Raw genomic sequence first — 27,949 nt, 5'->3', positions numbered from 1 at the left:
AAAAAATTAAAGGTATTATAAAATACGAGCAGCTGGAGAAAATGTTTGTGACGGCAGTTGAGAGGAGTTTCTCGTGGCCCATTTTACATCCCGCCCATCTTCTTCCTCTACCTCCTCCACCCCCCTTCTTTCTCTTCCTCTTCTTTTTCATTTCTCTTCTTTTATTTTTTATTCAACCATCGGGTAGTGCTGGCACAGCCTTCTAGATAAGACAGAGGAGCGTTCAGTGGTCTTTTTGTGTAGATATAATAAAAAAAACAAGAATGAAATCCTCTGACCGTCTCTCCTGGCATCTGCCTCTATCTCTTACCCTTCCCACTTCTGTTAATTCCCAAGCACCCTCAACTCTTGTCCGCATTTCCTCTTCTCCTTCTGAATTACAACCCCAACCCCAACCCCAACCCCAAACCCAACAGCAAGTACGATCTGTCGACAGACATTCTCCATTCTACCCACTCGCAGAATCATTAGCGTGTGACACCACCGTAAGCATTTTCCCATCTCAATCTATTCAACTCAAATGAAGCATCTGTTTAATCGTACAATATCTAGGCACTTTTTCAAAGGTCATTATCACCTCGCAAAAGATCAGTGACATGCGACGACTGTCCTACATCTACATACAAACGTGCAAGATTAGGACGTACACTAGATACATCATATGTGGATCCCAACGCTTTACCATCACCGTCACCTACTCCAGATCGTACCCGCCCTATCGATGACACCTATTTTCCTCTTCATAAACCCACTCCTTCTTCAACATCTGGTCGCCCCACACTCCGCGCCCTTCTCCAGCTACCAGCAATGTTAAAAACATTTGACTCTTTAACCCCCTCCCAGCGCGATTCCGTTTTCCTCGAGATCCTCAAACGGTCCACACTCGATAGTCTTCAACTAGTCAACGGTCTCATACTCCCTGTTCTTAAACGTGATTTTCTTGCTAGCCTTCCTCACGAACTCGGACTCAACATCATCCGCCGCCTCGATGCCCCCTCTCTCTGCAGGGCTTCCTGTGTCACCCGACAGTGGCGACGCTTGATCGATGGCGATAGCCAGACCTGGCAGACACTCCTCGCACAAGACGGTTACTCAGCTGACGTCACCTCACTCTCTAACAAGTTCTCAACGACACAATTTCCTTTCCATCCATACAAAGCCATGTACCGGCATCACAGTATAATGAGCAGAAATTGGGAATTAGGAAGAGCTAAACGAACAGTATTTAGTGGACACCCTAAACATGTAGTGACATGCCTTCAGTTTGACGATGAAAAAATTATATCGGGTGCAGACGACTATCTCATCAATATTTATGACACTTCCACAGGGAAGCTCACAAGCGAACTGAAAGGCCACGAAGGAGGTGTTTGGGCACTAGAATATGTTGGGAATACACTTGTTAGTGGCTCAACGGATCGTACTATCCGAGTGTGGGATATTGCACGCGGGGTGTGTACACATGTTTTTGCAGGACACACTTCAACTGTCCGATGTCTGCAGATAATCCTGCCCACACTTGTCGACGGTCGGATGGAACCGTCCCAGCCACTCATAGTAACCGGATCGCGTGACTCTACTTTAAGAGTATGGCGATTACCACAAGCAGATGAGCCAGAATATCATGGTGTGGGGCCAAACCCATGGTTTGTGCACACATTAACAGGTCACTCCCAGTCAGTGCGAGCAATTGCTGCCCACGGTAATTTATTAGTCAGTGGCAGTTACGACAATATGGTAGGCGTATGGAACGTTCAAAGCGGACGGCTACTGCATCGTATGGAAGGACACACCCAAAAGGTGTACTCTGTTGTAATTGATCCAAAAAACAACCACTGCATGAGCGGATCAATGGACAATTTTGTTCGTATTTGGGACCTTAATACAGGCGAGTGTCTGCGCATTCTCGGTGGACACACAATTTTGGTCGGATTATTGGGTTTGACCGACCGCCATCTTGTCTCTGCTGCAGCAGATGCCACACTCCGTATCTGGTCTCCAGATTCTGGGGTCTGTGAGCATGTATTATCAGGTCATCAAGGTGCTATAACCTGCTTCCAGCATGACGCTACTAAAGTAATATCTGGCTCAGAAGGAGGTCTCAAAATGTGGGACATTAAGACAGGAAGACACGTGGCAGACCTTATCACAGGCGTCACAAGTGTGTGGCGTGTAGCATTTAATAAACGTCGTTGCGTAGCAGCTGTCCGCAAGTAAGTTTTTTTTTGCACTTCATTAGAGCCCTATCTCTTGGCCATCACTCAATCTTTTTCTTGTACTTTTCAGGGAAAACGTGACGTCGTTTGAGGTTCTTGACTTTGGCATACATGGTCTCGAGGACGATAGTGCATAACCTATTTTACCTTACTTTTTTTCTTTCTTTTTGTTTCTTTTTTTTTCTTTATTTAGCATAATATCTTATTCCACTTCCTACTTCACTCTCTCTCTCTCTATCTGTCCCTTTTCTCCTTAGAAGTAGAGTAAAGTAATTCCCCACTATTTCGCACTCTTCCTCTCTCCCTTCCTCTCTTGCTCTTGCTCTATTTATCTCCCTTTGTGTGTGTGTCTTTTTTTTTCTTTATTTTTTTTCTTAATTACAAGATGAGCAAACAAAATCAAATGAATTCAGTTGAATTACTCATCTCAACAGTTGATTACCATCGCAAAGACCCAGTGTTTTGGATAGAAGCAAACGTAAGCTTTATTGTTTCTCATTCAGCAACTCATCCTAGCTTTAGACGGACTTGCAAAAATACAAGCAAAAACATAGGCGTTTTCCGAGATACTATAGTGAACTTCAGAAACTCCATGATCATCTTGTTGCAACACTGGAAGACGTATTTGTGCCAGTTTTACCCGCCTGTCCTATTCCGCGTTATGATAAGGAAGGTCGGCGTGTAGTACGCCAGTGGTGGTTCAATGTTGGCCGTAATACCATAATTCAGTCTGATAATAACGATAATACAGATCGAGTCGAGTATAAGCTCCAAAGATGGTTGGATCGTATTGTTGATCACCCTCGTATTCAGCCTAGTGAAGGCCTCCGGGAATTTGTTGAAAGTGAAGTTGGAGTACGTATTAAGGGGGGGAATAGTTCAAGTCAACAGTTTATCATTGTTGTTGTTTTGTGGGACACTGAATGCACAAGTGTAGTTTAGGCCTTTACTAAAAAAGGGTCGCCAAACCAAACCTGCAACCGTACCTGTCTCCGAAAGAGATATGGAGCCTGCTTATATACAACAGCAAGCCTACTTGGCCGATATTCTCCAGTCTTTTCAAGACCTTTCTCGACAGATTGAACGTACTTCTAGCGAACACAAGAGTAAGTAGAGAACACAGTAGAAACACGGCTGTGCTGATAACAAGTTTACCAAATACTTTCTTATTTCTCTTTTAGTGCTTAGCCAGTCATGGGTTGAGCTTGGATCTTCTTGGATCACATATGGCGGTAGAGAACGTAACCCTTGCCTGTTTATGTAAGTTTTTCTATGCGTGATATGATTCCAACCTTCAAGCATAGTCTGTATAAAGGGATTACCAAAGGTTGTCAGCAACTATCAGCCATTGAAAAATCACAAGTAAGAATAGAAAGAAAAATAAAAAATATTGACGAATCTTGATTCTCATTATTGTGTAAAAGGCGTGTTCAACAACAGAAACTTTAGGAGATGAGGTTAATTACCAGATTAGAAATACTGAAGCAGCTCAAGTGAGTCAAGTTTAGTTTTTTATTTTTGCACAGCTATCATCACTAAGTCTTATTTCTCATTGTAGGCCACTATGCAACGCCGATTGGGTGCCTTATCTGAATACCTCACTAGCCGTAAACAAACCGAACACAGCCTTCGACAAGTAGAACGTTTGAAATCATCGGGTTCTATTGACCGGACAAGAGCAGATGGGGCCATAAAAGATCTTGAGATTGCAAGTCGTGTTTTTTCTTATCATATAATATTTTACTGGTGGGTTCACTAACTATATTGATGGATTCAATGTTAGGCTCGACGTACGGAAAGAGATAGCTTGAAACGATATGAAGCTATTGACCATCACATCGAACAAGACATGAGAGAACAACAGCCTAAGCTTAGTAGAGATATGATTAGCTGTTTGCGTGAATATGCAAGAAGCCAGATATTTCTTGAAAAACAAAAACTCGCAATCTGGGAAAGTATCCAAAGCAGTGTTTAAATGATTTGCCTCACTACACCACTACCCTAAAAAATAACAATAAAAGATGTGTATTCTTGAGTGTATCAACATTAGAGGACTACAATGTGTTCTACATTATTTATTTATTGGGTGTAATCCAAAATGTAGAATTAATCTTTATGCTTAATATCGTAAAATATATTATATACAGCTGGGACAAATAGTTAAACTTTGATTCCTTCCTAAAATATTGTAGAGAGACCGATTCTTAATAAGTTCTTTCAGGTAGATTCTCACATCAAATTTCAAGTAAAACCTGCAACAAGCTGTGGCATCGAGGTGTTAATACTGTAAAAATATGATGACAATTGCTTTGCCAACTCTGGGAGAAACACATAGACCAACTGTCTTGCAAGGATATGATAAAAACAAGGAACAACACCAACACCAACTCTATCGTTGTATTAAAAACAGTTTGTCTCTGAGACATTTAGATACACGGCGGTAAAATGGATTTTTGGCAACCCCCCCGTTAGAAAACCGCCTTGGAAAACCGCCGTAAAACCCCACTTTTTTCCCGTAGTGATACCCAACAGATTATATATCTCTTGAAATATTGCCTTTCCATTTGGCAAACGTTTATCTTTTGTCTATGTTAAGTCTTGGAAAGAAAATGGTACAAAAAAAAGAATCCAAAATTTATGATGAAAGTATATTTTCAGTAAATAATATGCAAGTAGAAAGCATAGACTTTAAAAAGCATGATGTTAATCCTACTATTCCTGATTGTAAGCAATATACATTATAGATAAGACTTAAAATATACAAGTACGAATCAAAAGCATATAGAGTAATCTATTCACATGAATTATATAAGCTAAAGTCTTAAGGCTCACGAGTTAATATACACATGTAAAAAGGTTAGTTGGTTGATCCAAGTAAAAAAAAAACGAACTTTGTAAAAGACATGATCTATATATTATCTGTTGCCAGCAAAAATAACTTTGCATAAAAATTCTAGTTGTACATTCTATTTAATTCAAGAGAGATTCAGCCAAGTAATGTTCTTGAAGAGGTTCAATAACATTCATCAAGGCTTCGCCAGTCATTACAGGCTCTAGTTCATGGAGTGTCAAGTTGATGCGATGATCAGTAACTCGGTTCTATTATACGGCGTAGAGTAAGTATTTATTACAAATCATGTTTATTTATGTACAAATTACCTGAGGGAAGTTGTAAGTGCGGATTTTCTCTGATCGATCACCTGTACCGATTTGCTTGTTACGTGAGTCTCGTCTAAGATTGTCAGTCTCTTCGCGCGCTTTTTCAAAAATCTTTGCGCGCAACACTTTGAGAGCCTTTGCTTTATTCTATAAGAGCGATCAGTAAAATAGTAAGTATTTAGTACACATATATATCACAGTGAGGTTCAAAGCATAAAAGACACTTTTACTTGCTTTGTGTTGAGATCTTTCGTCTTGCATAGATACTACAAGGCCAGTAGGAATATGTGTCATTCGAACAGCGCTGTCAGTTGTGTTTACGTGTTGACCGCCTGCACCGGACGCACGATAAACATCAATGCGTAGATCACTTTCACGGATTTGAACATCCACCTTGAAATTTACTCATTTATTTAGTACAAACTTTATTGTGCTGATGTGCAACAAAACTTACCTCTGTCGGTTGGGGTAAAATGGCCACTGTAATAGTCGATGTATGGATACGCCCTTGAGCCTCAGTGGCAGGCACTCGCTGAACACTATTCTCTAAAGAATGAGTCCCGCCTTTTTATTTTCATTTTGTTTCTTAAACCAATTACCGATGGACACCAGATTCATATTTGAGTAAACCAAACACATTCTTTCCCGTAATATTAACAGTAACATCCTACAATCATATTACATTGTTGAATATAAAGGATCCCGGTCGTCGTTAACTGTAAATTGACCTTTAGCCCTTTGCTACTGGTATCTTCAGACAACGAAAGTACTTCCCACTTCCACCGTCTCAATTGAGAGAAGCGCTCATACATTCGGGTCATCTCTGCCGAGAATAGAGCAGCTTCATCTCCACCTGCACCAGCTCTAATTTCCAAAATTGCACTTGCTTCGTCCGCTGAGTCTTTGGGTGCCAGTTCAGTAACCAAGTCTTTTTCAATCATTACTCTCTTTTCCATTAGCTCTGAAAACTCTTCTTTGGCCAACTCGAGCATGTCTTCGTCGTCTGTATTAGATAATAACTCGCCCAGTTGAGCAAGATCCTGGCTGGACTGCTGCCAATCTAAGAAAAGCTGACGGCTGTTTGATAGCGATGATACCTCTTTGGATGCCTTGGCCAGTTCTTGAGGGTCTAGTAAGTTATTATTGAGTTGCTCCATCAAAGTATCATGGCGTTGAGTCATCTGTCCAAGTTTAACAGCAAGAGGAGGAGTGATTCTCGATGTAGGAAGAGCTTGTTTATAACATGTAGAATTAGAAAATGAGCCTTTGTTTTTTTTATGTTCATTAGCCCAATACCTTTGGTTGAATAAGCCTGAATTCGAGGGAAAGCTGCGTTCCTAATGGCAAACATGCTTCTTTGTAAAGAATGCATGTCAAAGCAATTTTTTTTTATTATATATATAAAAGGCTTTAAAATTTGACAAGAAGAAGGGCGCTAAGATATCTTTCTATGGCAAACAAGTCACAAAGGAGGTGGGGAAAGCGAGAGTGCCTCGTTCTCTGACCTTTCGTCATATTCTTTACGCCTTCTTGTTCCATCTCCATTTAGTAAAGAACAAACCATGGCATTACAATCCGGCGTTGTCTTGGCAAATGCCACATTTGAAGAAATCCTCGATGACCTCTCCAGGCAAACTACATCCCATGCAGTAGGGTCACTGCAGAGGGCTAACACGTGTATCGTATCGTAGTCGCTTTATTATTAACGTTCCCGACGTCGAGCTCAAGTCAGTCGAGCGCATCTGTTTCCAAGTGGAACAAGCTCACTGGTTCTATGAAGATTTTGTACGAGAGCTTAAACCAGAACTGCCATCATTTCAACTCAAGACATTTTCTGCAAAAAATATCCTTTTTTATACCTCGTTGATGAGTACCACTTGAACGTCATCTCTTTTAAATATTATCCTTGACTTTTTTTCTCTCACTTTTCAAGCATTGCCCTCTTTTACGCCAATGGGCACATGAGCATGAGCGTGCTTATGCTGACTTTATGCAATATCGATTCCGAATCCCTGTTTGTGGAGCCATTATGATCAATGCCGCACTCGACAAATGTGTGTTGGTGAAAGGATGGAGCTCAAAATCCGGATGGGGATTCCCGAAAGGCAAGATCAACCAAGATGAGGAGTATGATTGTTGTGCCATCAGAGAGGTATATGATATAAGTCCGGTCGAAAGACTTGTGAGCTGACAAATGAATGGGCTATTGAGATCAGGTGTTAGAAGAGACAGGTTATGATGTAGAGCCGCTGTTGAAACAGCAAGATTATATTGAGCTCACAATGCGTGAACAAAGGATTCGGCTGTATTTAATTGTGGGGGTCCCAGAAGATACAGACTTTGTGCCTCGTACACGCAAAGAGATTAGTGTAAGTGATATAATGACAAGTTTGGGCCCGCCGAGTGAATGTGAACGTCTTTTCTCTCTCTCTATTTGGTGTTAAAACAGGAAATCGCATGGTTCAAATTCGATGAATTGCCAACCTACAAAGCAATTAACAATGTGCCCGAAGCCCACATCAGAACGGGCGGCTATCGATTTTATATGGTAGTTCCTTTTGTGAGGTCAGAGAATTTACTAGGAAGCTATAAGAGACTGACGTTAGATATAGCAAGCTGAAACATTTTGTGAGCCAGCGTAAAAAGGCTCTACGACGCCAAAATGACGGACACAGAGCTCAACCCTCAACAGCAGCGACAACCGCAATTGCAGCAGCAGCAACAGCAACGGCAACGGCAACGGCAGCAGTAGCGGCAGCATCAGCCTCTGCAGCAATTGCTGCAGTAACCGCTGCGAATGAGCCTGAATCTGTCAGCCCAACCTCCAGTATAGAGCCTGAGGAGTCTACTGATGTATTAAAGTCATTGCTCGGTATAGGTGAAGCTAGTGTATTGGGTACATCATCTCCTAAAGTTTATTCTGGGTCTGAATCCTCCGCATCCCAACAGCAGCAGATACTTGTACAGCAGCAGCAATTACAGATGGCACAACAGGCGAAACAGTTGCAGTTTCAGCTACAAGAACAACAGCGCCAACAGTTGCACCAGCATCAACATCAGCAGCAGCAGCAGCTCCAGCATCACCAGCACCAGCAGCAACAGCTTCAACTACAGCTACAACATCACCCCATGGCTTCTCCCATGCAACAACCAGGAAATAATAACCTTCTTCAGCATATATTTGCAGCCCAACAGCAAAGATCAGAGCCTTCTTACTCTCCCCCTGCAATGCATCATGCATCGATTATAGAAGAGATGATGAAGAACAAAGCCAATGTAAATCATACATCTTCTGCCGGGCCAACTCCCGTGGAGTCTGAAAGTGTTTCACCTACAGATAGCACACAGAGAAACAATTTGTTGAATATACTCCAAGGACATCCTGGCGGAGCACCTTTTCCACCCGCTGAGGGACATCCTTTGATGGCTATGTTACGCGGCCAGCCTACAATGTCGCATGGTACATTGCCTATCCACCCACTTCCTCGGTTGTTCCAGGGCCAGCCACTTATGCATCCTCAACACTACGACATGCCATTCCCACCTCCGGCTCGATAATTTACATAAAGTAATAAAGTCTGGCGTTTTTACTAGTTTTTTCTTCTTCTTTGGTTGGCTATTTATAATTAGAATAATGTATAATTATATAAGAAAATAAAGGTGGCCTTAGCAAGGGCGCATCATGCTCTGTGCCCATTTTTCAAGATTGACTTTGGTTGTTATTCCACCGATCATCCATGGGTGATGCTATTTGGTGGTGTTTATATATATATATATATGTATGGAAATGTGGGTTGGTTTGTGCACAAGAATGTATTGGGTTAATCAGTACACATTACCATTAATTCGTTTGGCGTGGCGCGTGTTTGGACATCCTTGACGAGACTGTAGATGTTGAAAGAGATAAATAAATTTGTTTTGTGGTGTTTGGGCATAAGAGAAATAGTTACCATGCTTTGCAAAACGACACTACTTCAGGCGGATACTTATCTGGCTGAACTGGGAGGCTGGGTACCGGCTCGTGGACTATGTGCTGGAGTAATTCAAAAATAGACAACGGTCTTCCGTCGGATGGGAATGGAAATCTCCCTAGTGCCAGTTCCATTACCGTCATACCAAGGGACCAAACGTCCGACTTCACTGAATATGGTGATCCCATAATACGCTCTGGCTACAAATAGGATTTATTGTTGGTACTAGATTTTAGAGCCTTTTCTTGGACTTATATTAATATACTCACACTCATGTAGGAGCTTGTTCCGACAAATGTGTCGGCAACAGAGTTGATCAATTGGCCAGATACACCAAAATCACACAACTTGATCTGGCCGTGGGCATTGACGAGGACATTGGATGGTTTAAGATCTAGTGAGATATATAGCAAAGTCGATCGCTATCCTTCTTGGATTAGGGCTTTCTTACCGCGATGAATAATTCGATGAGTGTCGTAGAGGTAGATAAGTCCATCGAGTACCTATACATTTGAAAATGAGTTCTCCAAATTCATGTCAAAGGTTTCGGATTAAAACTATACCGCGTAAGTGATTTTATTCAAAACCAGAATCTCAATCGGCCCATGTTTTTTATAAATAGTGTCGAGAGACCTGTACGAGAAACACATGTTATAATCCATATTAATTGCCTGGAAAGTGCTTGCTTTCCGTATGGTTTACTTGCCCTAATTCCATGTACTCCATACAAATAGAGATGTCTCCTCCTTTGATAAATGCACCGTAGAAACTCACAATATGCTTTGAGTGGCAGTCGTGCATAAATTGTAGCTCTCGCATGATCTGTTTACGAACTGCGTTGTTGGCTTGTACATAAATCATCTGGTATAATAAGCCCCAGGATAAGTTTGTATTTCAGACTTTTTGAGCTCAAAATTGAACCTCTTTTCTTTTTCTTATTACCTTGCAAGCCATGACTGTCTGTGTTTTTCTGTGCATCACTTTGAGTACTGTTCCGCCATTTCCTCTTCCTAGCTCATCCAATGTTTCGAAATCTTCTGAACGTAGATCCAATCTTAGTTCAACACTAATATCAAATGTACCTAGTCCAACCGTCAATGGTGTATTGTCTTGCCAATCATCATCTTTAGGCTTTGTTTCGGTAGGCTTTGTAATAGGTGAATCTGGCAGGGTGAGGTTCTTGAAGTTTCGTTTCTTTCGTGGTTTCATCATAGTTGAGAGGATGCTGGCTGAATACACAGTTAAGGTTCTTTTATGTCTATATATATATATATGTGTGTGTATGTGTGTAAAACTTGGTGTATTTACACAAGATATGTATATATTATTGGAGTAAATTGGGCAGTATAAAAAGGAAATAAAAAGAAGAAATATTAGTCTTCTAAATTATTACGCTCTTTCAAGTGAATTTTGAGCTTTTAAAAAAAAGTAGATTTACATCTAACAGTGTAAATTATATCAAATCCAAAGGATACTTTTAATTAAACAATACATATTTTATTACCACTCAGCTTTACCAAAAACCCATTATATACTCTTTACGGGAATTATTGGTGTAAAAATAAAGATCGATTTGTTGCAAAGAATAAAAATCAATTGGCGTGGACAGACTGAAAAGATCAATCAAATATGAAACGAAGGTCAAACAATTAAGCGATATTATTGGACCAGAGTTTTGAAAAAGATTTTAAAATATTTGATCTTTCAAAACGAAGATCAAAGAAAGATCAAACGGGTCTGATTGAGTAATCAAAATTAATTGCCAATTAGATTTAGAAGAAGATCATGCTTTTGATGGGAGAGATGTTCTACAGGGTGCAAGACCTGAAAAAATGCGCAATAAAATACTTTCGCCTGATAGAAGAGATGGTGTTTTGAACACTTAATATACATTTGAACTATTTTTTTTTAAAAAAAAAGGTACGAGCTAAGAGGTAATCTGATTGGCTAAGATTATTTTGAACTTTTTAGTCTGTCCACACCAATTTTCTATTGCCAAAGTAATTAATATTTATATCAAGCATAATAGGTACAAGCGTGTTTTATAAAAAGCACATTTAATATTTAAGGATTCCAAGATAGTCTATAGAGTATTTATACTATAATATGAAAGGAAAATAATTTCTTTGTAGTTTTATGGGATTTCAATAGATGTCAAACGAGTAGGTTTTAATATGGTTGAAGTAAAATATGATAGTGATTTTGATGCAAAGTAATGAATTTTCTTTACTTTCTCTTCAGTGTAAGAGTGTTGTTTTCCAAAGTAATTTGAAGAGACTTATCAAACTGCTTTTTGAGATCCTTCTTCTCGGACTTGCTCAATGATGATTTTGGGTGGTTCTCAATCAGCTCTAATGCTTTTTTACGGGCATCATTGAGTGATAAAGAGTTCTATTTAACGTTCATACATTTACATCAGTTATTTTCTATTCACAGCAAAATTTTATACAACATCTCACCTCCTTCAAGACATGTTTCAAGGCAAATTCCATGTTCTCAGCCATGTCGCTGCTGATTTCGGTTAAGCTCCATTCAGTCGATTTTTGCTTCTTTGCTGCATCTTTTAATTCGTCTGATGATTTGCGCTTTTTGGTTTCTTCAGAAGGCTCCTCGGATTCTGCCTTCTTCTGCTTTAATTGTTCAACAAGTGAAACTGGCTTTGTGACAGCAGCAGGGGTGGATTTAGGAGTAGCAGCTTTTTGGGGTACAGCCTAAAATACAATTAAAGTTAATCAAAAAACCAAACTATATAAATATTTGTATCGTAGTCACGCACCTTCTTTCCTTTGTAGAGAGCCTTTTGATACTTTTCTGCTTCGGTGATGCAAGAGGTGTGAGATTGATAATCATAGCCCATAAAAGTAGTGGAACAATCAATGCAGGTAAATGTTGCACGGCATCTCTGGCCATGCTGGTTAAGCTTAGGCTTCTTTACTACATCGCTGCAACCGTCACATTGAAAGCTGTGTACATTAATTAGTATATTATAATGCGATTAATAGCTGAAAAAAAACCCTTACCTAACCATATTTTTATATTTATCTTTATTTTTTGGAAAACACAAAGGTACAACATTGGCGAAAAAATAATGTGGAATAAAGAAGAGCAAAGCCACCGTTTTTCGTTTGCATTATTGCTGTCAAACTAGCATTCAACTCCGTTGCAATCGAGCTCAATTACCAGACTTATGGCTACTATGATTAGATAGAAATAAAAAGGGAAAGAGAGAAGATATATATATAGCCCTTATTTTAGTTTGTATGTATGTGTATTGAGGTTTATATAAAAGATAAGTGTATTGCAAATGCTTTTTTCTTTTAATAGAATTGTTTAGTTCTCGGTAGAAGTGGCATTTTCAGCAGTTGCAATGGTAGGCTTGGGATCTGCAGCTGAGGTTGACTTTGCTGCTGCTGCAATCTGCCAGGAAGGAATTCCAGCACGGGGACTTGAACTGAAGGCAGCTGAGAGGCGAGGAGAGAGGCCAACAGGAGTGGTGTCAATGGCTGAAGTAGATGTGTGTACTGGAGATACAGGTGTGCTTGATCCCTGTTCAAGCAACGATGAAGCTCCGTTGGTGGGACGACGACTGAGCAAAAGGGACTTTAAAGACTTGATCTCAGTCTGGAGATCGTTGAGAATGAGTCCCTGAGACTCCTTATTACGATCCAGCATCTGCAGGTAAAGAAAGAGAGTCAGGAAAGAAATTATAGTGACAAAGTTACCTTTGGTACAAGCTCTTTTAATGCCTCAACATCACCCTTGATAGTCTTGAATTCTTCTTCTCGCGAGAGATCACCTTGCTTAAGGTCTCTCAAGACACCCTCAAGACTGACTATACTTTCATCTACTTTCTTGGATTGTGATGAAACGGTATCCAGAGCATCGTTTGTCTGTTCTTTGATATCCTTTAGAGAGTCCTCTACTGCTTGGAACTGGGCATCTAGTTTCTCCTTGTCTTCCTCGAGTTCTTTTTGTGTGGGAACTTTAAACCAAGGGCCAAAAAGTCGCTAAGCAAAAATAATTACATAAGCACAATTTCTTCTATCAAATAAATTAGTGCGTCTTTTTTTTTTACCTTGGCCAATGTCCAGACACCATATCCAACACCACCTGCCAATACTGCAGCAATAAATATGTCTCTCCAATCATAAGAAGGTCTCTGAGGTACAGGAGGTGGCTGCATTACCATTGGACCACTAACATGCATTCCTGGACCCTGAGGAATACCGACAGAAGAAGGTACCGAAGAAGTGGCTACCTTTCCACTAGACCGTGCCATGGCCTCTTCTATTTCTTCAGAGGTCATTCCCTTGGATTCCAGAAATGACACTTTTTTTGCAAGTGGGGCAGACTGGACTTTGGGGTCTGACAAAAACGAGATTGCCGAAGTGATGAGATCCTCACGCATGTTGAAGTGTTGGAGGGAAGAACAGAATGCGGGGTATTCACTTCAAATATCCGCTGACAAAATCCTATTTTTCACATGGACCTGTTCTGGTGGAGATTTCAAAGAGAGCATCAATTTTGAGAATGCGTCATCCACAGTCTGTCTTTCTGCCTTTTAAACATCTTGTATGCAAGCACTGTAGACTTCACTTTCTTTTCGATGTTTGGTGTGGCTCTTAAGCAGTTTGTCCCAAAACTCTCGCCTATTTCTCTCTCTATCTATCAGCGCTTCTATACCCGGGGCAGACTTGTAGGAAAGAATGTTATGATGTAAGTTAAATAATTCTGTTAACACCTTGGAAACTATTCAAACTATTGCCCTTATTCTTTATACAATATATTTATTCTTTATGAAATATATCCAGTACAGGTGCATCAGCAGGGATTGGAGAATCGTGTGCCCGAGAATTTGCAAGTGAAGGGTCTAACTTGGTAATTACTTGGATGAATTCCCACGCCTTCGACTCATAACATATCATTTTAGATCCTCGCTGCTAGACGTACTGATCGATTGGATGCTCTCAAGAATGAATTAATGAACAAGTATGAATCTATCAAGATCCACACTCTGTCTTTGGACGTAAGCCAAAAGACGTCTATCGAAAATGCGATGTCGCATATGCCGGATGATTTGCGAGACAATATAGACGTGCTTGTGAATAATGCTGGACTTGTCATTGGCATGGATCCCCTAGCTGAGGTCACGGAAGAGGCTTACGATATCATGTTTAACACAAACGTTAAAGGACTTACTTTCCTCACTCAGGCCGTATTACCTATAATGAAGAAGAACCAAAGAGGGCATATAATTAACCTTGGATCTGTGGCTGGCAAAGAGAGCTACCCAGGAGGAAGCATATACTGTGGTATGCAAACTTATTTTGTAGGAGTACATTAACTCACTTTGTATCTAGCTTCAAAGCATGCAGTGGAGGCTATAACTAGAGCCCTCTTACATGAATTAATTGATACCCCAATTCGAGTAAGTCTTATTTGTCCTGGTATGGTCAATACCGAATTTTCGACTGTTCGTTTCGGTGGCGATAAACAAAAAGCCGATGGGGTGTACAAGGGAATCCAACCTTTGGTGGGACGAGATATTGGTAAGTTTTGGGTAATTGAGGGAAGCTTACAATAACTAATATCATATATATAGCTGAACTTGTCACCTTTACTGCTTCACGTCCTCCCCACGTTAATATTTGTGATATGCTGGGTAATATCGAGAATAAATATGTGTTTTCTGAATACTTATCAATTAAGCTTGATAGTTTTCCCCACAAACCAGTCTGGTGCCCGTACTGTCTACCGATCTTCTTAAGGAATAGACAGAAGTAATATATATATATATATATATATAACTTCTATAACTTTTATAAATTAAATTTGTTATTATGTATTGAGAAACATGCTTGTGTGAAATTTTCTCGTATTTTTTTATTATTATAAGTAAATAGCAGGTCTTGTAAAAAGTAATCATTCTAAATGTTATATATTACACAGAATTGTATAAATCTAGTGATATATTGACTATGTTTTATTACTTTGGTTATATATCTAGAAAGTATAAGATCGACGTTGATAAACCCCAATAACAAAACGAAGGATAGGTAGTTTAAGATGTTCGTAAGGACTGAATTATTAAATGATAGTATTAAATGATAGAGATATTTAGACTCATTTATAGAAGACAGTGACTTTGTAGCAAGCGTTTATTTTGCGAAAAGCATAATTTAGGGCATGTATGGATAATTCCTTACAATTATCAAAATATATTGTTTATATATATATTAGAAATGGGTAGAGACTCTCCTTCAATTGTTCTCAATTTATGCTCAGTTTAATTTGAACCTACATTTTAAGCTATTTAACCTAAATGATTTATATGTGTGTTGAATATCGAAATTATATCATTAAAGCCGAATATATATATATATATATAATATAACATATTACATAGCATAACATAGCATAACATATTGTATCATAACACAACATAGTATACGGAATATATTAATAAAGTATTGATTTGATTGTCCTTATTAATTGTTTCCTAGACTATGAATGAAGGAATTATCAAAATTTTAACAGCCTATTTGGCAAAGTCTAGACTTGATAAACAGTACATATATTTTGGATTGCAGAAATGATACTTACAATTTATTCTTTATGAGGGTGGTTGATATATTAGATAATTGAATTGTTGTGCTTATCATATATATAGAGAGAGAGAGCATACAAAGACCAGTATTTCAAAAAGTCTATTATGAAATCCAATACTTCTTTGACCAAATAAATCGAATGTACGTAAAAGATTAGTATTTACTCTAATTGTACAACGACATGTATAGTACTTCCTATATATTCAAAATTCCAAGTTGACAGGCGGTATAAAAATTCCTCACTTCTGGAAAAGAGATTATTTATTTGATTTATTCTACAAATTAGCAAAAGGAGAAAACAGGGATTCTTTTTATTCTACCAGAAAGCTATACTAGACCATCCTGGAATTTATTAAGGGTTAGGATAAATCCAATATGCCCTAGGAGATATTACGTACACTTTTTACTTTTAAAAGATGGCGAGGGGAAGAATATTAGAAGGGTTTTGAATCCAGGTGTTGTCTTGACTATACTCGGTCTAAAGAAAAATTGATCATTTGATCCTAGTACCTAAGAACTTCTTTAAAAATTCTATGAAAGGTATTTTACCACCAGTAAAAATAAAGGAGTTATTTAAATATTTATTTAATTGTGTTAATTTGGTGGGAAGAAAGTCTAGTTGGATAGATACTGTATCACTCAATTCTTACAGTCTACAATATATATATATATATTAAGAAACAATTATCGATACTATCAAACAATTAAAGGTAAATAAATCTATGCTGGACCATTGATTTCCTCAATTGGAGATTGAGTATCGGTATTATCAATATTATCAATGCTTTTGTTGGGCGAGTTGCCTCTGGGAAAGCGAATATTGTCGAATGATTTGGAAGCAATCTGTATCACTTATTAGTTTGTGGAATTAAAAATAAACGAATGAATGAATAAATAGAGCAGCCAAAATATTACCGATTTGCTACGAAACATTAGTTCTCGAAATGCCTGCTTCGGTCCTTTCGAGATTACATTGGCATAAAACATGGACCAGCCATTAGTCACTGTCAGTACAAATGCAATATTCTTCATTATCGTTATAGCTGAGTTCTGTGTAGCTGCTTTACAAGCTTGGTCAAGTACACCATAGAATATATATTTTAAGATGTGTGCTGTCATGATAATAAACAATGAGAATGATGTAGGGAGAAAGAAAGATTGAAAGCTCTTTTTGTTTGCTTCATAGATATTTTATACTTTATGTCTTCTCCTAGCTAAGACATTTAATTGTCAATTTTTGCTATACAAACACAGCCCAATGCATTCCGATACATACTTATCCACATGGTTGTTTCTCCTCTATTTCCCTCCTCTCCCCCTTCTTTTGGTTTAATGCACGTCATCATCATACAACCCCATTGTAATATAAATAATACGCATTGTCATCTATTTTTTTGTTTTTATTTTCAATCCAATGCATTAATATCCACCTTTGAGATTCTCAAGACGGTGTGGGTCTGCTTATGCTCGATTGTACGCTTGTAGTTCTTTCTTCTCTTCTTTTTAACGATCTGGATAAGCTTGCTCTTTGGGTGCTCAATAACGGTGGCACTGATATCAAAGAAAGCCTCGTTTACATATGGTGCGCCCTTGAGAGTATAGTCCTTGCTTCCGAGCTCACGAACACGGTCAAGCTTGAGAACATCCCCCACATTTACGTCTTTTAAACGATTGACAACCAATTTATCGTTCTGGGTAATCAAAAAGGGGCGTCCGGCTACCTCTGCAATTGCGTAGTAGTGAAGCTGTTCGCGTAATTTCTGTAATGAGGTTTTCGTGGTGGTATCAATTGCAGCTGAAGTCTGTATACTACGAGTAAAAGCTAAAAAAAAAGTTGGGAATGAGACGAATTGTACTGTCTGGTGTAAGTCTTACCTGTGTTGAAGCTGACAGCTAAACAACAACAATTGTACAAGGGGTTTTGTCAGTTTGGTTGTTTTATTGTCGCGATGCTTTTTCAAGCATAAAAAAAATCTCACCCCGTGTTGCTGATGCTGTCAAAACACCCACGCTCTTGAGGGCGGTCGAGAACATGATTGGCAATGGTTGGGACTTTTTTTTTAAATGAAGTAAAAAGAGACAGACAGGATAGGGGTACCTAGAGAAATCATAGTGGCTTTGTTGAAAGCGCGTCACTTTTAAGTCCCGGTGATATCCGGCAATTTCAATTTTTATTCTGAATCTTTCAAAGCATCTTTTTTCTGCCTTTGCTCAATTACATAATCTCGAAGCCACTCTGGTTCTACTTCCTCAAGTACTTCTAATTCATCCCCAACTTTTTTCTCAATGTCTTTTCTAAAGTCGCCAGCCTTTTTAAATTGGAATTTGGAGTCCCCAACACCAATGGTTAATTCATCGTCCTTCATTGTTCCTAATTGGGTAAGCATGTTTTGCTGGGCCCACACCTTGAAGAGCTGCTTTAGATACTTCTTGTTCTGCTCATGGTAGACCGGATAAGGTTGTATTCTCTTTTCAGCCCAATCAACTTTAGTGGGAGAGAAATTTCCAACAACGTTATCGTGGTACTTTTGTAATAATTGAGCCATGGGTGATCCGCCAAAATTCATTTGCCACGAATGTTCAGTTACTTCGAGGTTGAGCCAAGGACCGTTATTAATCCACTGCTCAGGGCCACTCTTGGACTCATCCCACTTGTATATGGGCGGATGAGGACTGTGCCCTCCGATTACCACTGTTGTTGGCTTATTTTCAGTGTGTTCAGTTTGGAATTGGGCAATATAAACTGGCCAGTAGATAGGATAGCATGCACTGAAGGCCAGTTTGGGATTTTTAATCGTCCAAGTCCCTTTTAAGACTTTAGACTCTAGTTCTAGATTCTCCAGCGCCGATACGTTTGGTGCCAGGTCCTCAAGAGGACTTACGGTAAATGGAAGGACCTGTACATCTTCACCAACCATTTCGTTTGTGAACGGTACCAGATCAGCTTTCTTCAACATTCCTGGCTGTCCGAAACTCAAATAAGACATAGGAGACCAAGTATGGCCAGGCCAGTAACAGTCTATTCCAATCCCAAGTGCTTGTCTCTCTGGTCCCATACGCTTTAAGGTGGTTTCCTTGTCACCAGAAGTATCGAGGGGTATGACGTCTGCAGAGACGGCCATGTCGTAGTACCACATCGGCATGTATGCCATGCGTACTTCAATTGACTTGGCTGATGCTTCAACATGAGGGATTTTTTTTTGAAACATCTGTATGAAAATTAGCTTACACTGTAAAGTATACATCTTGGTATTATCTTTTTCACTTACACCCTTCAGAATCTTGAAAAACGCGAGAAATTTGTGCTCGCTCACATAGGAGGCCAAATGAACAATTTCTGGTACCTTGCTTTGATCAAGCTTGAATGGAAGCGCGTATATTTTGTGTTCATGGCTTGTTGAATATAACCGGGAGGTTAATCGTCTTTGTGTGAGTCGTAACATGTTAGTTTGGTACCCATGGCTCTTAAACTTACTAAACCAAAGTAAAAGGGAGGGGGGAGGGGGGAGGGGAGACTATAATCCACAGTCACGCGTTATGATTACGTGAAACTCATACTAGAAAGTAAGCTCTTGATCTATAACAATTGAGCGTATCTGTGTAAGACTAATAAACTGTGTTTAGCACCAACATTATTCTGGTATGAGAACAAATAAAAAAATGATAAATCTTGTCTCAAGCCATTATGATGCTGTTGAAAGAACCGAGTAAGAGAAGGTCAAAATACAAAATAACAAAGAACGCTTGTAATTTACAGACATAGGGCAAAAGTCTTAATAAATTTCGATATCCGCTCATGAAATATATACTTCTCTATCTTTAAACTTGGAGCAAGATATTCAGGACTTGTATAGTTCTAATTCATGCACACGCTTTAGCTGAATGAAAGGTTTTTATAGTTGCAAGAAAACAGTGTTTTACTAATGAAAGGGTATATATCAGACTTTGGCAGTTATCAAAACTTTTTCCCCTTGGTCTGTATTATGTTTCAATAAAGTAGTCTGTGAAAGTCTTTAGGCTTAGTATTAATTTACTACTCTATCTCCATGAGAAGTCTGCTAGGCAGAATTTAGAAATCAATTTTCTACATTTTTATACACTGGAATAATAAATATCTAGTGGAGTGTCTTGGAAGTTGTATTCTTGGGAGTTTACTTGTTGGACAAGCTTAATATTTTGCATTTCTGCTGGGATTATCTTTGTGCTCAAGAACAAAGATATATAAGAATGAAAATTAAGATAAAACAATTAAAGTTCGTTATGGTCTTATATATTTTTTACAGTTAGTGTATCTAACAGAACATTACGGTCCTTTTTAAATAAATACATTTATAAAATTCCAACTAAAATCCATTATAAAAGATGCAATCAAGCTTTCTTTTTCTTTATTTATGTCATCAATATTTCAGACGACAAGAGCATTATTAGTATTCACAGTATTTTGTAAATTAGCACTTACCTTCAACTCAAGCTTTATCGGCAAATATAAGTTCCACAAGTTGCAATATACTCTGTGGATATTTTTCTAAATCAAAACTGAATAGTAGTAATTGTATTATTATTATTACCTAAGCTATTTATTTTATCGTCATGCTCTTGGATCTATTTTATCTTTCGTACTTCCCTATCTTCATATTCTGCTAAGCGTGATGTCTTTGTTTAAAAAGAAAAAAATGATTCATCAACGTGATTTTAACAAGATTGTGTTATACAAAGTGGTAGACCAAGAAATAACTTTGAGTGTATACAGACATATTGATAAATAATAATTGTAATGATGAAGAGCACGAGAGGAGAAAGACTATTCATGTAAATGTGATATAATAAATTCTTAAAGGAAAATACTCTTTGGTGGTTGACCTATTCCTTTCCAAGATGAGCATTAGCTATATATATAGTACTAATAATTAAGAAGATAAAGAAGAAATGAAAATGTAATGAATAGTCTAAGTAAACAATAGGGTGATGCAATTCTTATGAGATAGGGTCTTCTTCGTCGTCGTCGTCTTCTTCTTCCGCTTCTTCTGCCTCTTCTGCCTCTTCTTCTGCTTCTGACTTGGGCAAGTTTAATTCTAGGGGTTCATCCCCAACTTCTTCCATTAACATGTTATCTTCAGTATAGTCCTGGGGATTAGGATCATTTAAAAGAGGTTCTGTCTGTAAAATAGCAGGTGAGGATGCAGTGGATTCTTCCATAACGTCTGGAAATCCTGCAACGCCACTTGTGTATGTTTTCATTGCAACTTCGTATTCGTCAAGTTCCTTTTTGTACATGTCATAATAGACCTGTAAAGGATAATAATAAAAAAAGGTAAAAGTTAGACAAGCTGTGGGGTATAAGTTGAGGTGCCTAACCTGTTTTTCTTCTTTCGATAAACTCTTCCACTTTAGACCAAGGAGACGAGTTACATCACCAAGACTTTCTTGGGGATTTTCATCCTTGATTTTGTCACGCTCAAAACGACAAAAAAGAAAGAAGACATTACCAGGACCCTTGGGGGCATTTGGATCCTTTTTCTTCCGGGGCGCCTTTGCATGATTCCCGATGATCTTGTCCATGTGCTTTCCATGATCGTATTTTAACTTATATAAGAATAAAACTAATAAGAAAACACAGCAAAAAAAGGGATCCAACTCAAATAGGTTGAAAAGAACGAATCTGCTTACCATATAAGATTCATCTTGAGACCCATTATCAGAACCAATCTCATAGTGATCGTTGTCACCAAAAGAGCCTTGGTGTCTTTCCATTCGTTCAAGAAGAACACTAGGAACAATAAAAGTATTGAGTGGGTCTACCCTTTTGGTTGATTACTCGTAGAAATAATCGCTGTAATAATGATCCCCACTATATGTATTTGTGTATCTGTTTATGGTTATGATTATTATTATCTGCAAGCTACAAACGCACGTTCTCTCCAATTTAAGCTGCCTGACACCTCTGCGAGCTTTATGAATTCTCACTTGGAGGACTTCATTCTCCTGGTGTGTGTGTGTGTATGTTTTAGTTCAATATATAAGAATATGTGCTAATATCTTCAAACATACGCTTTCCATATCCCGGATACGCTTCTTGAGCTCTCTGTACTTGTCTCTAAGCTTGTCTGATAATATTCTTAGTTATTATGTTTCTCTCACACAGTTGATACGAATAAAGAAAAGACAGAAAATGTAAAGGGAATAGATGGTTATTGGTCAAGTTTACCTTGAGTCATTAGGAAGGATGCCAAAATGAAAAGTGCAATGAACTAAGACAAATGGGCGGACGCAAAGTTGGCCGACAAAAACGAATAATTTTTATTTTTATTTATTTTTTCCTTGGTTCCTTCGTATCGGGTTCAAGGGAAAAAGGGAAGCAGTCAGGTTTTCTCTTCTTTGTCCAAAGCACACACACACTCTCTCACACACACTCACGCACTCACGCACTCACACACTCACACACATTTATATACACACACTTTAACATTTTCACCTTCCCCAATTTTCTCCCTCCCTCTCTCTTTTTTTTTTCTTATTAAATATATTCGGATAAACTTTAGACAAATCAGCGTCTGAGCCTAGGCGACCCGATTCAATTTTTTTTTCTTGCACTATAAAAAATTATTTTAGACACTAATTGTTATATGCTATAGATTGGACTTAACCCATCACATTTCTTTAGAAAGGGGAGATTTTTTCTTATATTTTTCATATATATATATATTATCTCAATATTATTTTATTAAACTAATTCAATTGTAGACTTTGTAAGATGACAATTACTGGTATGGATACGTTATATACATTCATTTGGAAGATTTTGATGTAATCAACATTAAACACTCATGCCGACGACTACAACGTGGAAAAAAATACATTAACAAGTAAAAGAAACAAGATAAACTATATATATATATATATATATATATATAGGTATAAGCCTCTTCAGCAAAATACTAATAAATGTTGTCAAACGGACATAAATATATCTTGTGCAGATGGTTAAAGAATCATCTCATGTCTCAGGTTAAAAGATAGGTGGCAGTTAAAAAAACAGTAATTGATGGCATCTTAGATCATGCTAGATACTATTGTCTAGAAATAATATTATTACCGTCTCAATATCAAGTGTAAAAATTTTAGTAAAGTAAAATCATACCTTTAATATAGAACTAGCCCTACGATATATATATTATATAGTAAAACACATTTGTAAGGCGCATAATCTTAAATTGTACGCCTTGTGTTTTCATTATATGATGAACACCTGTCGCCCCAGGCGTAACAGCCGTGTCGAGAATACATACACATATTGTCAAATTATACACCTTGTATAGTGTGTTTTACTGCAAAGAATAATATAAAATCCCATGTTTGGCTTAGCATATACAAAATATATATGTTCTTATTTGGATATGTAGGAAACAATTTGCTATTATGTTTGCTAAGCATTATCTTTTAAAGAATAAAATAAAAGTGCTTACCTGAAGAGAGAATCTTACCATGAAAGTATGGGTACTTAATATAAGAGAAAGAGATGTGCATGAATAAATAAATAAAAAAAAACTGAGTGATAAAATTATTTTATCGCTTAGGCGGAAGGATTGGAAGATAAATATAGAGAATTGGTTGCTATAGTAACCATATTATTATATATAGTAAATATTACATGATCAACAGTCCATATATAATAAACCTTTTACACTGTTGTGATTACCTAGAGAAAGTGTAATATTATCTTATTCTGGGAGTAGAAAATGATACACCAACATTATATATATTATTAAAGAATAACCAAAATCCCAAGATCATAAACCATCAATATATAATGAATCATTCAACCAAATATTCAACCATTTTGATGTTATTTTTGTGAAAGCAAGTAAAGTAAATCAATCGTCCTGATCTGTTGCGATTAATAAAAGTTTTATAAGCAAATATCCACAGTATAATCCGTGCTACCCGACGTTTCTATACTCCTTAATTCAAAAACCACCATAATTCTGAAATATGATTTCTTTAACAACATAACGTTATTTGTAGTAACCTCAACCCCGTTCCAGTCAGTTCTAATATAGAGCTTGTAACTAACATAGTTTTTATTATTTTATTTTCGGTAGCAAATATTCAAAAACTGTTTTTTAAGCATGCCATACTGCATTTTATGCTTATATTGAAGATAGTTTCATCAAGAGATTTTTTTTCTAAAGCTAGCGTCAATTATATCTAGCCTAAACACTTAATTAAAGCCTTCTTGGATGTCAGCCTCACCATTTTGGTCTACAGACAAAGTCCAAGTATTATTCAAGAATAGGTTATATTTGCGCTTTACAAAAACTACGAGGCATTGATATCTGTAGTTGTAGTCATTCAAATATCTGAAACAGTTGATTCATCAACTGCTTTAGGCAAGTATCATTTTTTGTAATAAAATATAAGGGAATATAAAAAATGATTTTACGTTTTTCAAATATGTCACCAGAAGAAGCAATTCATACTATTTCACCCACCTTTGCGTTAAGTGAATATGTATTTCTAGCTGTTTTTCAACAACTTATTCACTCAATCTCATTAATCACCAGTTTGAAACGCCTTGTTTTATCTTGATCTATGCAGGACATCCCGGCATATCTGGAATATAAATTTCTTTAAGAATATTTGTACCGTTTAGTTTGGTGATAAGAATAGTAACAGGCTCAGACTTGTACCGAATAATACTAATAGTTAAACACGCATATTTCGTGTGAAAAGAAAAACTGATTCAAAAGCTTGTAATTTCTTATTAGCAGCAAGGTTCATAGGTTCATTAAAATCACATTCATCGAAATTATCCTGCTCATCTTTTTATTAAAAAAAAACACTCGAATGTTCAATTTGAGATAGGGGTGAAGAGATTAAAATTAACCTCAGAATTCACATTGCTGACGCATTTATACATGGCTAAGTTCCCAAATTTATACATAGTAATTTTTCCTGTAGATACGGAATTTGATATTTGATCATGAGCTAAAGACCTTATTGGTTTATTGATTTAACGTTTTTCAACCTGTAAAGTCATGTTTGACAATCTATGACATGGATTTTCGGAAAGAGTAAACACATATCCAGGAGAACAGAATCGCAGTCCTTTTCTCTTCCTCGAGCGTACAATAAAAAAATAGGACGGTGTAATAGCGGGATTTAAAATACGCCGGTCGAGCTCAGAGGGAGCGATGGGCCCGCTTTAAACGAACCGGCCAGTGCAAACCATACACCCTCCTTTTTAAAAAATCTATTGTCCACCATGGGTATGTAGACCAAGTGATCCATCCATCCATCCATTAACCACCAAATTATATGCAGCTGTTGGCAAGAACAAGCGCCTTAGTAAGGGAAAGAAGGGATTGAAGAAGAAGGTGTAAGTAAAAAAAAATCATACATAACCTCACCTGGTGGCATGTGGACATGGCATTACATGTCAAATCTCAAATCTCAATCATTAACCCTTAACCATTCTTAATTCTTAGCGTTGACCCCTTCACCCGCAAGGACTGGTACGATATCAAGGCCCCCTCCATGTTCGAGGTTCGTCAGGCCGGTAAGACCCTCGTCAACCGTACTCAGGGTCTCCGCAACGCCAACGACTCTCTTGACGGTCGTGTCCTCGAGCTCTCCCTCGGTGACCTCGCCAAGGATGAGACTCGTGCTTTCCGCAAGATCCAGCTTAAGGTTGATGAGATCCAGGGCAAGAACCTCCTCACCAACTTCTACGGCATGGACATGACCACTGATAAGCTCCGCTCCATGGTCAAGAAGTGGCAGACTCTCATTGAGGCTTTCGTTGATGTCAAGACCACTGACGGTTACCTCGTCCGTATCTTCACCGTTGCCTTCACCTCCCGCCGCCGCGATCAGGTCAAGAAGACCACCTATGCTCAGTCCGCCCAGATCCGTCAGATTCGCAAGAAGATGTTCGAGATCATGTCTGAGGAGGCTGTCGTCTGTGACTTGAAGGAGTTGGTTGCCAAGGTTACCTCCTCTGCCTCTGCTTCCGCTCAGGACTCTATTGCTGTCCGCATCGAGAAGGCTTGCCACGGTATCTACCCTCTCCAGAACACCTACACCCGCAAGGTCAAGATCCTTAAGGCACCCAAGTTTGATGTCTCTGCCCTCTTGGCTCTCCACGGTGGTGCCTCTGCTGGTGATTCCGATGTCGGTGCCAAGATCTCCAAGGAGTTTGTCGAGCCCCCTGTCCTTACTAGCGTTTAAAACACTTGTGAGAACAAAAAAAAACACACACACATCATAAAGATTTCCTTTTTCGCTTGTAATTGTTGTATGTATTGGTTTGAATTGTGTTAGGATAGAATAGTTTGGAGTAAAAAAGGTGTTTTGATACCATAGAGTGTCTTCAAGAATATATATGTATGCAACAAACGAGGCATAAAGGGGTATCTATATTCGGTTCGAGTTAGAAACATAGAAAGTGGGGATGGCTTTTTTTTACATGCCTGTGTTCAAAGTGTTTGGTATCTTGTCCTGCTATGGTGATGAATACCAACAACCAACAAATGGGTAGATTGGAGAGCCAATCTGCCATGGAGGGGAACTCTATCCAACCCACCAAGAGATCTCTGATATATACAACTGTTCCTGGTCCATAAAATGGCAACATGCTAGTTAAAAAAAGAACAATTGTTTGCTGATAATAATATGATTGCCATGAATAGTCCGTATTCTACAAAAGTGTGCAAAAGCAAATTTTAGTATCTAGTACAGTGTAATTGATAAAGTAGTTTAAGGCTGACCCACCTGCTTCAGGGCACCCACTCTTGCTGAAATAGTAACAACTATTCTTGCAATATAAAACAATGAGAAAGCGACACAAGTAGGTATGATACCCTGGCCCAGGATGGCCAGCAAAGCCGAAACCCACAATACAGTGGTAGATGATTGATTGTCTGTTGGTGTTGAGAATCCCAATCCCTTGTAAACACGGCTCAAAAGAACGAATCCGATACTTAGTATACCCCAAACAAGGGCTGTTAATCCAGCAGCCAAAATAAATAGACCAACTGGCATCCACCAGAAGAAATCTCCTTGATCGCCTAACAGCAACTCATCCTGAAGGAATGAAAGTGGTGTTATAGTAAAAGGTAGTATGTTATTAATACATGGAGCCCACAAGGATCTGTATCCACACAACGCTAGTACGCCTGTCAAAATTGCGAGTCGCCCTTTAAGGCATTGCAAAAAGGCTTCTTCAAAAGGTATAAATGTTGCTATTATATTGTTTTGTTTGTTTTATAGAAGAAAAAGAGTGTTAGAATAGATGTTGCTATCATCAACACAAGATAGGTCTTACCTTCAGAAGATTGATACTCAAGTTGATAGCTTATGATAGAGAGAGTGATAACTAGCCAAAATGTGGTAATACTAGCTGCACCATAACGCAAAATCCATTGAGCTGCACTACCGTACCAATCTATTTTCAGCAAAGCCTCAAAAGGCGCACAACTCTGTGTACCCCAAAACTCTAGTACCAAGCCTTCGTCCTTGTGATGATGGAAGGTGAGATGTATTGTATTTCCGTGACTGAATTTAGTCTCTCCCTCAGCACCCATTCTTTGACGCACTATACGCTCGTTGCACTCAGACGATAGCTCAAGACGGTAGATCAATAGTGGATTGTGAATGGCTGGTATTTGTATTTCGGAAACGATATCTGGCTTCAAGGTAAACTTGAGTCCAGAATGGGCAATATCTACACAAATATTTCAAAGGCGTAAATCCTTTTCTGGAGTGCTATCAAACGATGCCAAGAACTCTTACCGGATAAAGAATTGTTTAGAGTCGTAATTGATGAGACAAAAGAAGCATCCATAAAGAAATCTTCACGGGTGATCGGTTGGCGATGGACCAAAACGATATAGTCATAGTTTTGTAGTCTATTAGGCTGTAATTCCAAGGACCACCTCAAGGTAGATTCCAATGCACTTGGCATAGCCTTAATATCTTCGATTATATCCACACATCC

General features: G+C 38.3%; 12 protein-coding genes across 12 annotated transcripts; 4 read left to right on the top strand and 8 right to left on the bottom strand.

The window, feature by feature from the left end:
• Positions 1-2,403: 2,403 nt before the first annotated feature.
• Positions 2,404-4,261, top strand: PHYBLDRAFT_188909 (hypothetical protein). The gene is made up of 8 exons (XM_018439581.1): positions 2,404-2,694; positions 2,739-3,071; positions 3,154-3,322; positions 3,398-3,476; positions 3,521-3,578; positions 3,641-3,709; positions 3,775-3,924; positions 4,000-4,261. Exons 1-8 carry the CDS (start codon positions 2,602-2,604, stop codon positions 4,189-4,191), a joined length of 1,143 nt encoding a protein of 380 aa, XP_018285979.1. The 5' UTR covers positions 2,404-2,601; the 3' UTR covers positions 4,192-4,261.
• A 925-nt stretch (positions 4,262-5,186) lies between these two features.
• Positions 5,187-6,532, bottom strand: PHYBLDRAFT_117908 (hypothetical protein; the record flags this gene model as incomplete). Its single annotated transcript, XM_018428604.1, has 6 exons — positions 5,187-5,315; positions 5,376-5,522; positions 5,598-5,768; positions 5,821-5,914; positions 5,975-6,042; positions 6,104-6,532. 6 exons carry the CDS (start codon positions 6,530-6,532, stop codon positions 5,187-5,189), a joined length of 1,038 nt encoding a protein of 345 aa, XP_018285978.1.
• A 381-nt stretch (positions 6,533-6,913) lies between these two features.
• PHYBLDRAFT_32712 (hypothetical protein) lies at positions 6,914-8,015 on the top strand (the record flags this gene model as incomplete). The annotated part of the gene is made up of 6 exons (XM_018440000.1): positions 6,914-7,005; positions 7,067-7,218; positions 7,301-7,527; positions 7,592-7,744; positions 7,825-7,940; positions 7,988-8,015. Coding segments are annotated over exons 1-6 (744 nt in total), but the record flags the coding sequence as incomplete, so codon positions are not given.
• A 1,026-nt stretch (positions 8,016-9,041) lies between these two features.
• PHYBLDRAFT_23190 (hypothetical protein) lies at positions 9,042-10,555 on the bottom strand (the record flags this gene model as incomplete). The annotated part of the gene is made up of 8 exons (XM_018439798.1): positions 9,042-9,122; positions 9,215-9,260; positions 9,326-9,546; positions 9,616-9,740; positions 9,798-9,849; positions 9,910-10,017; positions 10,049-10,207; positions 10,289-10,555. 8 exons carry the CDS (start codon positions 10,553-10,555, stop codon positions 9,042-9,044), a joined length of 1,059 nt encoding a protein of 352 aa, XP_018285976.1.
• An 855-nt stretch (positions 10,556-11,410) lies between these two features.
• PHYBLDRAFT_68305 (hypothetical protein) lies at positions 11,411-12,374 on the bottom strand (the record flags this gene model as incomplete). The annotated part of the gene is made up of 5 exons (XM_018441927.1): positions 11,411-11,429; positions 11,577-11,737; positions 11,806-12,057; positions 12,123-12,309; positions 12,367-12,374. 5 exons carry the CDS (start codon positions 12,372-12,374, stop codon positions 11,411-11,413), a joined length of 627 nt encoding a protein of 208 aa, XP_018285975.1.
• A 302-nt stretch (positions 12,375-12,676) lies between these two features.
• On the bottom strand, positions 12,677-13,754 carry PHYBLDRAFT_117938 (hypothetical protein; the record flags this gene model as incomplete). Its single annotated transcript, XM_018428607.1, has 3 exons — positions 12,677-13,018; positions 13,069-13,353; positions 13,422-13,754. The coding sequence occupies 3 exons, from the start codon at positions 13,752-13,754 to the stop codon at positions 12,677-12,679; spliced, it is 960 nt and encodes a 319-aa protein (XP_018285974.1).
• A 206-nt stretch (positions 13,755-13,960) lies between these two features.
• PHYBLDRAFT_136683 (hypothetical protein) lies at positions 13,961-15,113 on the top strand (the record flags this gene model as incomplete). The annotated part of the gene is made up of 6 exons (XM_018429804.1): positions 13,961-14,062; positions 14,158-14,224; positions 14,277-14,658; positions 14,707-14,895; positions 14,949-15,008; positions 15,064-15,113. Exons 1-6 carry the CDS (start codon positions 14,058-14,060, stop codon positions 15,111-15,113), a joined length of 753 nt encoding a protein of 250 aa, XP_018285973.1. The 5' UTR covers positions 13,961-14,057.
• Positions 15,114-16,674: 1,561 nt separating this feature from the next.
• Positions 16,675-17,073, bottom strand: PHYBLDRAFT_68302 (hypothetical protein; the record flags this gene model as incomplete). Its single annotated transcript, XM_018441926.1, has 2 exons — positions 16,675-16,797; positions 16,870-17,073. The coding sequence occupies 2 exons, from the start codon at positions 17,071-17,073 to the stop codon at positions 16,675-16,677; spliced, it is 327 nt and encodes a 108-aa protein (XP_018285972.1).
• A 287-nt stretch (positions 17,074-17,360) lies between these two features.
• Positions 17,361-17,988, bottom strand: PHYBLDRAFT_68301 (hypothetical protein; the record flags this gene model as incomplete). The annotated part of the gene is made up of 3 exons (XM_018441925.1): positions 17,361-17,776; positions 17,830-17,847; positions 17,934-17,988. 3 exons carry the CDS (start codon positions 17,986-17,988, stop codon positions 17,361-17,363), a joined length of 489 nt encoding a protein of 162 aa, XP_018285971.1.
• A 102-nt stretch (positions 17,989-18,090) lies between these two features.
• On the bottom strand, positions 18,091-19,397 carry PHYBLDRAFT_188905 (hypothetical protein; the record flags this gene model as incomplete). The annotated part of the gene is made up of 2 exons (XM_018439580.1): positions 18,091-19,163; positions 19,224-19,397. The coding sequence occupies 2 exons, from the start codon at positions 19,395-19,397 to the stop codon at positions 18,126-18,128; spliced, it is 1,212 nt and encodes a 403-aa protein (XP_018285970.1). The 3' UTR covers positions 18,091-18,125.
• Positions 19,398-20,818: 1,421 nt separating this feature from the next.
• PHYBLDRAFT_79113 (hypothetical protein) lies at positions 20,819-22,169 on the bottom strand (the record flags this gene model as incomplete). The annotated part of the gene is made up of 6 exons (XM_018443431.1): positions 20,819-21,240; positions 21,310-21,537; positions 21,622-21,721; positions 21,866-21,936; positions 22,003-22,058; positions 22,160-22,169. The coding sequence occupies 6 exons, from the start codon at positions 22,167-22,169 to the stop codon at positions 20,929-20,931; spliced, it is 777 nt and encodes a 258-aa protein (XP_018285969.1). The 3' UTR covers positions 20,819-20,928.
• Positions 22,170-25,194: 3,025 nt separating this feature from the next.
• On the top strand, positions 25,195-27,677 carry PHYBLDRAFT_160306 (hypothetical protein). Its single transcript, XM_018434158.1, has 6 exons — positions 25,195-25,220; positions 25,276-25,330; positions 25,440-26,367; positions 26,424-26,650; positions 26,725-27,194; positions 27,278-27,677. Exons 1-3 carry the CDS (start codon positions 25,217-25,219, stop codon positions 26,179-26,181), a joined length of 801 nt encoding a protein of 266 aa, XP_018285968.1. The 5' UTR covers positions 25,195-25,216; the 3' UTR covers positions 26,182-26,367; positions 26,424-26,650; positions 26,725-27,194; positions 27,278-27,677.
• Positions 27,678-27,949: the final 272 nt, after the last annotated feature.

The sequence above is a fragment of the Phycomyces blakesleeanus genome, assembly GCF_001638985.1.
Source record: "Phycomyces blakesleeanus NRRL 1555(-) unplaced genomic scaffold PHYBLscaffold_27, whole genome shotgun sequence".
In the NCBI taxonomy this organism is placed as follows: Eukaryota; Fungi; Mucoromycota; class Mucoromycetes; order Mucorales; family Phycomycetaceae; genus Phycomyces; species Phycomyces blakesleeanus.
This window is presented reverse-complemented; position numbering and strand designations above follow the sequence as displayed.

Coding starts and splice junctions, on each gene's coding strand:
- PHYBLDRAFT_188909 (XM_018439581.1), top strand. CDS start 2,602: ATGAGCAAACAAAATCAAATGAATTCAGTTGAATTACTCATCTCAACA. Junction 3,579..3,640: donor CAGCCATTGAAAAATCACAA/GTAAGAATAGAA, acceptor ATTGTGTAAAAG/GCGTGTTCAACAACAGAAAC. Junction 3,925..3,999: donor CCATAAAAGATCTTGAGATT/GCAAGTCGTGTT, acceptor ATTCAATGTTAG/GCTCGACGTACGGAAAGAGA.
- PHYBLDRAFT_160306 (XM_018434158.1), top strand. Junction 25,331..25,439: donor AAGGGATTGAAGAAGAAGGT/GTAAGTAAAAAA, acceptor CTTAATTCTTAG/CGTTGACCCCTTCACCCGCA.